Source organism: Peromyscus californicus, unplaced genomic scaffold, assembly GCF_007827085.1.
Source record: "Peromyscus californicus insignis strain IS unplaced genomic scaffold, ASM782708v3 Scaffold_6__1_contigs__length_162567912, whole genome shotgun sequence".
NCBI classification, from domain to species: Eukaryota; Metazoa; Chordata; class Mammalia; order Rodentia; family Cricetidae; genus Peromyscus; species Peromyscus californicus.
This window is the reverse complement of record NW_026294584.1, coordinates 58,466,546-58,480,008: the sequence shown is the minus strand read 5'-3', so window position 1 is coordinate 58,480,008 and position 13,463 is coordinate 58,466,546. Positions and strand designations below refer to the sequence as shown.

Sequence of the window (13,463 nt, the reverse complement as noted above, 5' to 3'; positions counted from 1 at the left end):
ACATCAGGATGACTCAATTTCTTTTTTTGCATATGTCCCTGTTTTGTGATATGCATGCATGTTTGCATGTTTTTGAGCATATATGTGTGCATATGCACATGTGGGATGCCAGAGGTTGATAGTGGGAGTCTTCTTCAAACACTCTTGATCTTATTCATTGAGACAGGATTTCTCATTTGCAGCTAGATCTTATGAATTGACTAATTTGGTGAGCCAGCTTGCTTTTGGCATCTATGCTTTCTGAACAGACTGGAATTCTTTTTTTTTTTTTTTATTTTGCAATACAATTCAGTTCCACATATCAGTCACGGATTCCCTTGTTCTCCCCTCTCCCGTCCCCCTCACCTTCCCCCCAACCCCCCCCCCCATTCCCATCTCCTCCAGGGCAAAGCCTTCCCCACAGACTGAGGTCAACCTGGTAGACTCAGTCCAGGTAGGTCTAGTCCCCTCCTCCCAGGCCGAGCCAAACAATCCTGCATAGGCCCCAGGTTTCAAACAGCCAACTCATGCAATGAGCACAGGACCCGGTCCCACTGCCTGGATGCCTCCCAAACAGATCAAGCCAATCAACTGTCTCACCCATTCAGAGGGCCTGATCCAGTGGGGACCCCTCAGCCATTGGTTCATAGTTCATGTGTTTCCATTCATTTGGCTATTTGTCCCTGTGCTTTATCCAACCTTGGTCTCAACAATTCTCGCTCATATAAACCCTCCTCATTCTCGCTAATTGGACTCCCAGAGATCCACCCAGGGCCTAATCATGGATCTCTGCATCCAGATCCCTCAGTAGTTGGATGAGGTTTCTAGCACGACAATTAGGGTGTTTGGCCATCCCATCACCAGAGTAGGTCAGTTCGGGCTGTTTCTCGACCATTACAGGCTGGAATTCTAAGCCAGCCATCAAAGGCACTGGACTTCTATATGAGTTCTGGGGATCCAGACTCTGGACCTCATGCTTATACAGTAAGTGCTTTATCCACTGAACCATCTCCTGACCCCAATTTATTCTTAATTATGTGTGTCCTAGCTTCACTTCTGTTGCTGTGATAAAATACCCTGAAAAAAAAAAAAAAAAAAACAACTCAGAGGAGAAAGGAATCTACTTCAGCTACAATGCCAGGGAACAGTTCATCATTGTAGGGAAGTTGAGGCAGGGATTTCACAAAGCTAGTCATATATCTGCAGTCCATGTCTGTGAGAGCCTATTTTCAGGTTTCTCATGGCTTTACTCAGCAGATCTGCATAGAGAGGATGATTAGGATCACAGGTCTGAGTGCAGGTGTCTAAGATGGTCTGCACTTGGCTGTGCTGGAGGAAGGTCTTTTGCTCCACCCCTTGGCATCTCTATAAATACCCTGGGGCTGAGCCAGTCAGGGCTCGTTGGAATAGGTTCCAGGCCCTCTCGAGGCTATCCTTTATTTTCTGTCTGTTTATCTCCACAATCTAAATCCTTCTATCTAATATTTTCTGCTGCTCGCACTCAAGAAAACTCTAGGGAACTGTGGGGTTGGTGGGTAAACGCCCCTGCAAATGTCAGAGAGAAATGGTGGATACATGCTTTCTTGCTTGTACTCAGCTTGATTTCTCTGCTCCTACACAGTTCTTATGCACCCTTAAGAACTCACTTATAAGTAAGTTCTCTTATACTCTCTGCATAGGGAATGGTGCTGTTCACAGTGGACTCCATCCTCCCATATCTGTGGACTTAGTTAACACAGTCACCCACAGAAATGACCACAGGCCAACCCAGTGAGGAGAATTTCTCATTTACTCTCTTCCCAAGTGATTCTAGCTTGTGTCAAGTGGACAACGAAAGCTAAGCACGACAATGTATTTATTTGGGAAAGGTGCTAATAAAGAAGGGTAAGGCAGATTTTAAGGGGCATTCCTTTGTCAGTGTGGTTTGTTCTCATCACTATTTTTATTCATGATAAAGGTCTCTAATACATTTGTTTCTTTTACAATACTAGCTTCTTACTGCAGCAAAATTCAAAGTCAAAATTTAAATTCTGCTTTAGAAAACTTACAAAACCAAGGAGGCAGATTTCCACCCCTTGTCCCACAGCTTGGCTTTGCTCCAGTTGTTTGCTGACTCAATCTCAGATACTTGCTGTTCTCTTCTCACCCACTCAATGTTGCTTCCTTACACCTGTAGATTCTTTCCTTACAATGATGCCTTTCCCTACTGTTTACCTTTTACTTGTTTTGTTTTACACAGAGACATTTAAGAGTAATGAGTTTGGACACTCTGATACACCAGTCTGACTTCTCTCAGACACATTTTCTATTGATTCCCTTATATTTCTATATTTGGCACTATTTAGAGGTCACAAAGTTCCATTTGAAAATTTAGCCAACAGCAATCATTTCACCCCGTGGGCCCTAGGCTCTAGTTTTCCCTGATGGTGTTTGTTTGACTCTCCCCTTTAGCCATAGTTTCTTAAATGTGTGATTGATGTTTAACTCCTATAAGATCCATCTTTGAAAACACATAATAGAAAATCAGAAGTCAGGGGTCTGTTTTAGGAAATATGGCAACTAGAGAGTGTCATGATTTAAACGTAAAATGCCCCCTAAAAGTTCATATATTTGAATGCTTGGACTACAGCTAGTGGTACTGTTTTGGGATGCTGATAAACATTTGGGAGAGGAGGCCTTGCGGGAGCAAGTAGAATTCTAATGAACAGTCCTTGAGATTGCTCACCCATGCTTACTGTGTTCTCTCTGCTTCCTTGTCCAATGAGATATGAGCAAGCAGCTGCCGTATGCTCTTGCCTGTATAGCACTAGCTGGCCCTATGACTTCCCTGTTAGGAATGTCCTCAGGTTGTGAATGGGAATGAAACTTCCCTGTGTTCAATTTTGTCTGGTCATGTATTAAGTGACAGCACTGAGGAATGTAACAAATACAGAGGGACTTATACAGCTAGCCTGTAGCTTATTATGTATGGGCTGTTTGTGTTGTTCTAAAGGTATGCTAATATTCTAAGCTGGACCTGAGCATGTGGTCTAATTTGGAAATAGTGTTGTCATGGAGGTATCCAGAGGATGATGAGGTAAGAGTGGCTAGGGTGGGCTCTAAACCTGCACCTGGTGTCCTTATCAGAAGCAAACAGACACAGACACTCAGAAGATTTGAAGATAGATGCAGACATGAAGGTCTATCACAGAAGGAGTACCAAGGATTGCTAAAAACTGTCACTAGCTATCGAAGTCAAAGACTCCTTGCCTATATCCTTCAAAGAGAACACAGATCTTCTGACACCTCATAACCTGGCTCTAAATTTCCTGTATCCAAACCTGAGAATAAATCACTACTGGTTGAGGTTACTGAGTTTGTGGAACCTTGTTACAGCAGCCCTATGAATCTAATACACACCACAAACTCCTTTCCCCAGACTTTCATTTTCAGATCACAGAAAAATATCATTTGATAAAATACTTCTGACTCCTGTGATTTTTGGAGTGAAACAAAACGAAGTTAGAAAACGAACTTCAGAGACCTAAAAAAATATGATCCTAAGCCAGGTGCTTCCAAGTTATTCAAAAATTGTGCAACAGGCCAGTTAACCCAGGGATTTCTAGGACTCCATCTAGAAGCTTTACAAATTTATAGTGCATGTAGGGTCTGTAAGAAATTTTCAGAGACTCAGATGTACACAGGAAAGCTGGGATTATTTTATAGGTAAGGACCACAAGACCTGGGACAATCCTCCTAAATAAATCCAATAGGGAAATACTTCTTATTTGTACATATTTGCATATCTATCTGCTTAGCTACTTAACTTCTGGTCTGCTTCAGTGAGAGCTGAAAGACTAGTGTTATAGACTACCTGTGTACCCTCCTCAGAATTTATATATGGAAATCTTATCGCCATCCCCACCATGGTATAAATCTGAGGTTGAGGGTCTCTGGGTAGTAGTTAGACCATGAGGGTGGAATCCTCTGGATGAGATTAGCTTCCTCATAAGAACAGACCTGGAGATTCTTTTATTCTCTCAACATCCTCCTAATCCTTCCTCCATCCTATACAGTGTGAAGACACAATAAGAAACGGACTATCTGAAAGTCAGGAAGACAGTCCTCAACAGATTACATCTAACAGCACGTTGATCTTGGATTTCTTGCTGTCAGAGAGAAAACTTGGGGAAAGAGATGTGGATGGTTAAGCCAATCACTCGATGTAGCCCTGTAGGTGGCAATGGCTAGACATGGATACTGGTGTGTCTAGATTAGAAACTAGAAATGGATGGACTTTCCCTCTATTAAATCTCACTAGTACCAGTACTATGAAACTCAGAAAGCTCTCCTGTACCATTGCCTCTCACATCTGGTACCTTCTTGTGAGCTGCATGCTCAGCCTAGGCTCTTTAGACTTCCCCTTTTCCATACAAGCCAATGAAAACTTTCTTACCACAGCTGTTTCCTTTCCAATGAAAATGGAGAGGATATTAAAAATAATGGCCTAAGTAATGTTAGAAATTTAAAGCTGTACACATATAACCATGGGCCCTAGCTGATATCTAAAAAGCCTATTACCCAGTAATTGGTTGATAAATAAATATAATTGCTTCTTTTATTATTATCTCAATTATTAAAATTAATGAAGTGTTAAAGAATTTCAGTTGAAAGGTAGAGATAACAGCTAAACTATCTATGACCTCCTTTGCTGAAGAAATACCCCCAAAGATTGCTTTCTTTGTGATTTGCGTATTCTCATGCAAGAACAAAGTGAAGGAAGTGCATCATCAGATGCTTGACCTGTCCTAGAATTGCCAGTGAGCAGGCACAGAACTATGTGAGCACATCCTACCAGAAATAGTCAAGATGATGGAACACAGCCAGGAGCTTCACTTGTTGCAAGCCTTTGCTTAGGGCTTTCATAGACCGGGAATGCCTTCATTCTTTATCCTTCCTTCTCTCCTACTTCTGGTAGCTGCTGTCTTTCAGAGGAATCTCAGTGGGCAGGGTGGGCATTAATTCAGGTTCACCTGCATCCTGTTCTTGGCAACATATGTCTTAGAATCTCTTGAAGCTTATATTTGTGCAGTGTCTCAGTACCTCTCTCTGTATGTTAACGTTCTAGCAGTTAGGCCTGAGATTTGGAGTTGCGATGTGTTTTTTATGCACTTGGAGGACTCAGTTTATGAGGATATGATTTAAAAAAAAAACCATCATGATTCTACACTGGCGGCATATCTTAAAGGTAGAACAAAGGCTCAAGAGGAAGTCAATATCCTCCTGACAGGGTTTTGAAAACTCAAATCTATAAAGCAATAAAGTACAGCACACCACATCCTGTAATCTATATCACAAATGTGAGGCTCCAGCAGTTTGTCTATCCACTGGACTGAGATGGATAGGAGCTACTCTAGGCCTTTGGTGACCTCATCCATGGCAAACAGCCTTCCAGATAGGAGATTAGTGGAGACTGTCAAAAGCTTTTCTGCTGACAAATGCAATCCATGTACTATGACAACCATGGGAACTCTTGGCCCAAAACTGATTATGTTCAACACACACTTGGAGGGAAACTAGTATTTGAATGAGTGGCTTTTGTTTGTGTCAATCAACTCCATTCCTTCACTCAGAAGACATCTTATCCCACTTTCATTGACTCACCAATTATTCACTGAGAACCTTTAAAATGCACTACAAACACCCCCAAACTATCATGGATTAGTGACTCAGGACGAACTCAGAACTTGTCGAAGTAATCCCTTCACAGTGGTAGAAACTCCCCACCTAGGAGCATGTGATCTTATATTCAGGAGTCAGTGACTGCCAGAACGTGTGTTTCTTCTTCCACACAATTTAAAATCAACTGCTTATCCTTTCTATTTTACAGAGTTTACTAATTCATTTATAAATATTTATTTGCTGTCTGTTATATTTCGGGAAGTTCTTTAGGACTAGGGGATAGGGCAGGGAACTTGACAGACAAGGTAAGTCCTCTTAGATGGAATTACTCTAACAACTTCAGGAAAATAAGGTGCACATACAAGATCGGAATATATATTCATATAAACACAAACAAAGTATTGACTAAGGTTTAGGAGAATTTTCTATACAATGAGTGACCAATCTGTTGTTGAAGTCACTGATTCTAGAAGAGAGTATTATGTAAATTACACAGACTCTCATGCTTTATGCTTTGAAGATTTGAATAAAAGGGTAGGTAGGATGTCACATTAATAGCATTTTTGTGAAGCAGCAATTTCTTTAACCTTTTAATTCAATGGAATGACACCTTGCTTTTTCTTTATCCTAAAATCTATCAGGTTCCTTGGATTAAATACAAGTACTTTATACAGTCTTTGAAAACCTTTTCTTTTTTAAAGTAAAGTATTGGCTAACCTAAATCATGGCTTTCCTACCTCCAAAGAAGTACTTCTCGCCAGTCTTCACTTGAAGAGGACTGTTGGTTCGAACTGCTGATGCTTCGTCGCCATCAATGGTAAGAACTGCAAAGTTTTCCTTGGCCAGAAAGCGAACCTCATGCCACTGCCCATCATTCAGCCCAGAGCCTGGGAGGTAGAAAAGGAAAGTTTCCTAAGTTGGTTAAACATAGTTTTTAAACATTAAAGTACAGTGATTTCATGAAAACCCACAATTATATTACCTTTATAGAATTTAATTTGATGTTTGGATAAATTTATACAAAACAGGGTATTTACAGAAATTTAACTATTATCTCCCTTATTTGGGTAATTCATTTGAAGTGAGTTCCTTGTCATTTTGGAATATGTACATATTAACATTTGTTTGTAGTCATTCAGGGAATTCATGTGCCTGAAAGGTACACAGTTTCAGTTTGATAGGAATAAATATAATATTTTCAAAGGTTTTATTTTTATTCTAAAAAATTATGTTTTTGTGTGGGTATGGGATAATGTGGAGGAGTGTGCCTCTGAATGAGAGTATCTATAGGGCAAGAAGAGTATGTAGGAAATCCTAAAGGTAGAGTTATAGGCAGTTGAGGGCTATCTCTTGATTTGGATGTTGGGGAGCAGAACTGTGGGACTCTATAAAAGTGGCATATGCTCTTAACCAATGAGCTATATCTCTAACCCTTAAACAATTTTTAATATCAACAGAGTTAGGGATTTAGAAGTGAATGTTATATATATATATATATATATTCATCTACAAAAACATGCTGCTGCTTATGTTTTGCATTATCTATATTTCCTTAGCATTTTAGATGGCTCTTCCCTCTATCAAATTTAAAAGCATAATATAACAGAATATTATAGAAAACACAATTAGAATGTAATTGGGATACTTGCAGGAAAGAATGATTTGGGAAGTCATTTGGGAAGAAATGAAAAACTATTTTAATTTAATAACTTAGTTTCCAGTTAGCATTGTTAGGTTCCATTCTGAGATAAAAGCAGATTTATTGTGTTGATTTAATATCTCCCTTAATTTTATAATTTTAAAATCTTTTAATGTAATGTTTTTTTTTTCCTCAATAGCCACATCTACATAGTACAGTTTATAGAAATTAAGTACTAAGGAAATGATTCTGTGTGTAGTTGAACATGCTAATTAAGCACTGATCATCATGGGATAGAAGATTATCTGCTCATCAAACCAGGCAGTATGGTAACTGACTAGGTTATATTTCAGCAAAGAAAAGCAATCAAACAAACCCAGGATGCCCACATCCCAGATTTATACTTCATTGTTTCTTAACACATTCTCTAGGCAGGCAACGTTCTTCTGTTCAGCATGTGTTCATTTCACTGTAAATGATTAGTTGCTAACAGAAAAGCAGACATTAGACAAGAGTATTTGGGGGGAGGGTCAAGAGCACTAGGAGAAGTCCAAGAGGTTTGATTTGACCTCGAAAAGGTCAATGCTATGAAAGAGGCAGGGATGTTGTTCCTGTCTTTTCTGGTTGCATAATCTGGAGTATACAGGGAGGAGTTCCCTGAAGATGCACTTCAGTTTCACAAAAGGAAGAGAAGACAAGGCAATGAAGATGTTTAAAACTAAAGTCAGAGTAAATCAATGAAACACAGATGAAAGGTCTAAGCCCTTAATCATTTAATGCCAGGAGTCTGCAAACCATAGTGTGTGGGCCACAACCAACTTGTGTCCTCTTGGGTTTTTTTTTTTTTTTTTATGAGATAAGGTTTCTCTGTGTAGTTTTGGTGCCTGTCCTGGAACTCACTCTCTAGACCAGGCTGGCCTTGAACTCACAGAGATCTGCCTGCCTCTGCCTCCTGAGTACTGGGACTAAAGGTGTATGCCACCAACATCCAGCTGTCCTCTTGATTTTACACAAAGTGTACATTGAGAATGGCTTTTATATTAGTAATTGGTTGAAAAGAAATTGAAAAAGAAAGAATACATACAACTTAGCCTGTATTAGACATGAAAAATTTCATGATTCAAAGTTTAGTGTCCATATAAAGTTTTATGGGACTACATTTAAGTCCACTGGTCTGTAGGTCACTGGCCTGACAATAACTGAGACAACTGTCACAGTCATTAATGTGGCCACTATGCCCAGATATCAACTCTGTGGTTATTCCCATTAAGAACATCAACTAACTGTGGAGCCATACCATCCACAAAAATGCTATTTTAAAGAAAAAAAAAGATCCTAGTTGGAACTTAGAAGATGGCCATAGCATTTACTCATAATAAATACTAGTACAAACAGTGACATCTCATACTTTCCATCAGGAGTAAAATCTGAATTTAGGGGTTTAAACACATTTTGTTGCAGTGGAGAACAATACGAATTGTTCTTAAGGAATCAGTAGGAAATAATTCTCAAGTTATTAAATATATAGTATAAATCAATGTATATACATAACACATGAAACATACAAATGTGTACATACAGTCAACAAAAATGTCTGTATTCACACACTTTGATAGAGTATTCTTAGTGTACACACATGCAAACAGCCACTTGGATCACACCATACCCTCTAGATTATGTACCTAGATATCAACCTAGAGTGTTAAGTTGTCCCCTCAATGCTTTCCTAGCTTCTGTCCTTTCCATTTCAGTCTGAAGTCCCCATCAAGTGGTGTAATCCTCTCTTGAAAATGTAAGCAGGTTCATGACATTTCCCTTACGATAATTTTCTGTTGCTTCTGGGCTCAGTAACAGCACTGGCCAAAGGCCTAATGGTGACAGGGGTGTCAAGTGTCCCATCTGGAATGCCTTCTGTGTGCTGTCTGCATGGTTTGACTCCCTCACTACAGCCTCTGCAAATGCATCGTATACAGAGATTTCATAATCCTGTGTGTGAAATGACATTTTCCCCATCTCCTGACAACACTCTTTTTATGAACTTTATTTTCTCCCAAACAACTGCTAGTGATTAAGTCTACTTCGTCTTCAATTATTTGTTCCTTCATTTGTTTCTCCTACTTTTAAAGAAAGATGGATCTATGCTTCTTTTATGCATATGAGAATTGTGCCTGCATGTATGTATGTACTCTATGAGTGGTAGTGTCTGTAGAGTCCAGATGTGAGCATCATATCCTCTAGAACTGGAATTACAGGTAGTTGTGAGCCACCAAGTAGGTCCTGGGAGTCAAACCATGATCCTCTAAAAGAGTAGCAAGTGCTCTTAACTACTCCCTCATCTCTCCAACCTATAGTTTTTGATAAGTTTTCTGATATTAGAATATTTCTACTATTTTATTTGCTTGTTTAAAATGCATTTCAAACAGTATGATGCACATATTAGGTGTGAAAGAATAACTGAATGAATCTGAGGGTGACCAAAGGAACAGGAGTCTGGCCTTTGAAGTGTCATGGATAGTTATGCTGCAGATGAGGCAACAAGAAGTGGAAAGCAGCAGAGGCTTCCCTGGCCGTGGCTTTTATGCTAGAGGCAGTCGTATGCATAGGGATGGATGCTGAGAGTAAGAAGTAAGTCCTGTAGATGAAATTTTATTCTTGTTAGGTAGTCTGTTTCAATGTTAATACATCTTCTAGGGAATTTGTTCTGTCCCAACACCCATAACTGACATTCCAGTTACTCAATGAAGCATGTTCTCCTATCTTCCAGCATGCCAGCTTCAGCCCACCCTCAGACATTGCAGTGACTTCTGATGATGTGGAAAGTGGAGTGTCTGGCTAGAGGAATTCTGTAGGTTAGGGCCAGTGGTCACTGCTCTCAGGAAATCCCCGGGGGATTGGATCTAGCTATCACAATACCAAACACGTTATCAAAGAACCACTTTTGTGACTTTTGTACCTTCCTGTCCTACCTCTCTCTCTTTGTATGTTCTGTACCAATATAAAATATATTTATGTCCCCAAATTCTTATAGGTCCATATCATTTTTTATACTGATAGGTAACTTTATATTATAATTTCTCATTGTAAAAAGAAGAAGGGGGCGTGTTACTCTATGTTCTTTCTAGAACAAGACAACTATCTTCCCCACATCATTTAATCTTAGTGTTTTATCTTCCTGTCCACACAAAAACTGGCAAATAATTCTTTAATTCTTTTCTTTCTAGCCTTTCAAATATTCATGAAAAGCAATGCAAACATAGTCTCTGTGCTGTAAAATTACTATGCAGATGCAGTCTGATTCTTAAATTAAAATCAGTTGGCTGTCAGATGGCAATAGTGCATCCCGAAACACTTCCTTCTTGAGTAGGTCCCTTTGGGTTCTCCTGCACAATCAATGTCACAAAGAATGTATTTTCACACTCACATTTGCCTTCCAACCAACAAATGGGATGTGATGTGAGTTAACTATAAGAGCATATGGTTTTGATTTGGGTTGTGAGTTTTGTCTTTACATTTTATTGAATCCTTCCCTGAAATGAAGTTTGGGGACACAGGTCTCAAGGACACCATTATTAGAAATATTCAATCACAAATTCAAACACAAGCCTACGGACTCATTCAGGCAGAGAAGTCACATATTTTTAACTGTTCTAAATGGAAGATCAAAAAGCTTTTCAGAAAAATTCCTGTGAAAACTGCATCGCAAAACTGAATTATAAGTGTGACATCACCACCTGTATTGTTCACAACAAAAGGCCTATTATTCTAATCAGATTAAAAATGAAAGGTTATTTTATTTTTCTCAAGGAACTTAATTAGCAGAGAAATTGGACCTCAGATTGCAGGAGCTTTGTTGACAGCCAACCTCTCCATATCCAAGTTTAAACTGTAGTTTCTACTCATTTTAATTCCAATTATTATTTGGAACATTTACTGTTAATCATCAATAGCTATGCCTCAGTGATCTTTGAAAGGAAGGGGGTCCCTGAATATAATGAAATTCATTCTCAGCATAGTCAGGATGACCAAATTGCTCAAAATAAAATGTGCTGTTTCTTTTCTATTTTCTTTGTCCAAATGTTATAAAAAGTAATAGCCTAAGGGCTTTCTCCAGAGAGAAATCCAATTTATGATCTCCGCATATGTGCGTATTTATAGATATACTATTCTGAGTTCTGTGGGCTAACCATGCTGACAAGTACTTTACTTGCATTCCACTCACTTACACTTCATAAAATCTTTAAATATTATTATCTCCCATATATACCAGAGAGACAAAGTTTAATAAATGTAAGCCTCCAATAGTTGGTAAGTGGTAGAGCTTTGAAATGAACTTCAGTTATGTTTCTCAAGGATACCAAATTATTTTGAGATTGTCCTGCATGGTATATTTTGTCAGCTTGACATAAGCTATGGTCATCTGAGAAGAAAGAGCCACAGCTGAGAAAATGTTTCCTTAAGGCCAGCCTGTAGGCAATTTTCTTATGGGGCATTTTCTTGATTAATGATTTATGTGAGAGGGCCCAGACCATTGTGGGTGGTACTACCATGGGCAGGTGGTCCTATAGTGTATAAAAAAGCCTACTGAGCAACCATGAGGAACAAGCCAAATAAGCAGCATTCCTCCCTGGCTTATGTTCCAGTTCCTGTCTCTAGGTTCTTACCTTGAGTTCCTGCTCAGACTTTCTTTGATGACAGACTGTAATATGCAAGTTTTAAGCCAGAAATACCTTTTCCTCTCCAGGTTTCTTTTAGTCATGGTGTTTTATCACAGCACTAAAAATCCTAAGTCAGAGGTCAAACAAATTTAAAAGAAAACCAATAACAAACCCTTTATATATTTCTTGACCAATCAGAGTGGTAGTTCACATACCGTTCCATTTCCATTGTATCTACAGCGATCTGTGTTCCATGAAAAGCCTCCTATATCATTTAGGATAGAAATAAACCCAAGTACCATTCATCTCACCTGCTAACTGTCAATCATTTTGCTCTTGTATTTCTGCAGTGTTGGAATATTATACGTACAATGTGTCTTTCAATATACTTATATTGATGTTTTCACTTTTTTATTATTAAGAATTTATCTATTTATTTTACATACCAACCACAGATATCCCTCTCCTTCCTCCTCCTGACCCCTAGCCTTCACCCCCAACCGACCCCCCATTCCCACCTCCTCCAAGGCAAGGCCTCCCATGGAGAATCAGCAGAACCTGGTACATTCAGTTGAGGCGGGACTAAGCCCCTCCCACTGCACCAAGACTGTGCAAGGTGTCCCACCATAGGCACTGGGCTCCAAAAAGCCTGCTCATGCAGCAGGGATGGATCCTGATCCCACTGCTAGGGGGCCCCTAAACAATTCAAGCTAAACAATTGTCTCACCTATTCAGAGGGCCTAGTCCAGTCCCATGGGGGCTCCACAGCTATTGGTCCACAGTTCATGAGTTCCCACTAGTTTGGCCTGGTCATCTCTGTTCGTTTCCCCATCATGATCTCTATGTCTGTTGCTCATAGAATTCTCAATGTTTTCACTTTTAAAAAGTATTTTGGATGAAAATTTTATAGTACAGGCTAGATGAGGAAATTTTAGGACCTTTTCCCTTGGGCATATTTTAAAAACCCCACAAGTATTTGTATAAATCAGCTCCATATTGTGTGACACTTAGAGTAAAGAGACTTTATATTCATTCTTCCATTTTATCACAAGTGAACTCATGACCTTGATTCTGCTGTGCTGGTTTGCAGAGCTGAGTTGATAATACAGACCTTGGACTTCCAAATAGCAGCATCTCTACTTTTTAGATTTCAGCCATCTGTGTTCCAGTGAAAGTGGAAAGGATGCCAAAGACTTTGCTCATGTCCCTCTACCTGTAACCATTCCTTCTGCTGCAAGTGAACATTAACAACACCATATAAAACAGGGACTAGGGCAAAGCCTCCCCCGAGGACTGAGATCAACTTGGTAGACTCAGTCCAGGCAGGTCCAGTCCCCTCCTCCCAGGCTGAGCCAAGCGACCCTGTATAAGCCCCAGGTTTCAAACAGCCAACTCATGCAATGAGCACAGGACCCGGTCCCACTGCCTGGATAACTCCCAAACAGATCAAGCCAATAGGGGGTAGGCTGGGGGGAAGGGGAGGGGGGTGGGAGGGGGGAGAACAAAGGAATCCGTAGCTGATATGTAGA

The 13,463-nt window shown here is 39.7% G+C and overlaps 1 protein-coding gene across 1 annotated transcript in view; it reads right to left on the bottom strand.

Annotated features, from left to right (window-relative positions):
* Positions 1–13,463, bottom strand: part of Cntnap2 (contactin associated protein 2) — a 1,578,963-nt gene that overhangs the window by 540,484 nt on the left and 1,025,016 nt on the right. The window contains exon 9 of the mRNA XM_052721500.1: positions 6,378–6,527. Within this exon, the coding sequence (XP_052577460.1) occupies positions 6,378–6,527 (150 nt within the window). The remainder of the gene's footprint in view (positions 1–6,377; positions 6,528–13,463) is intronic.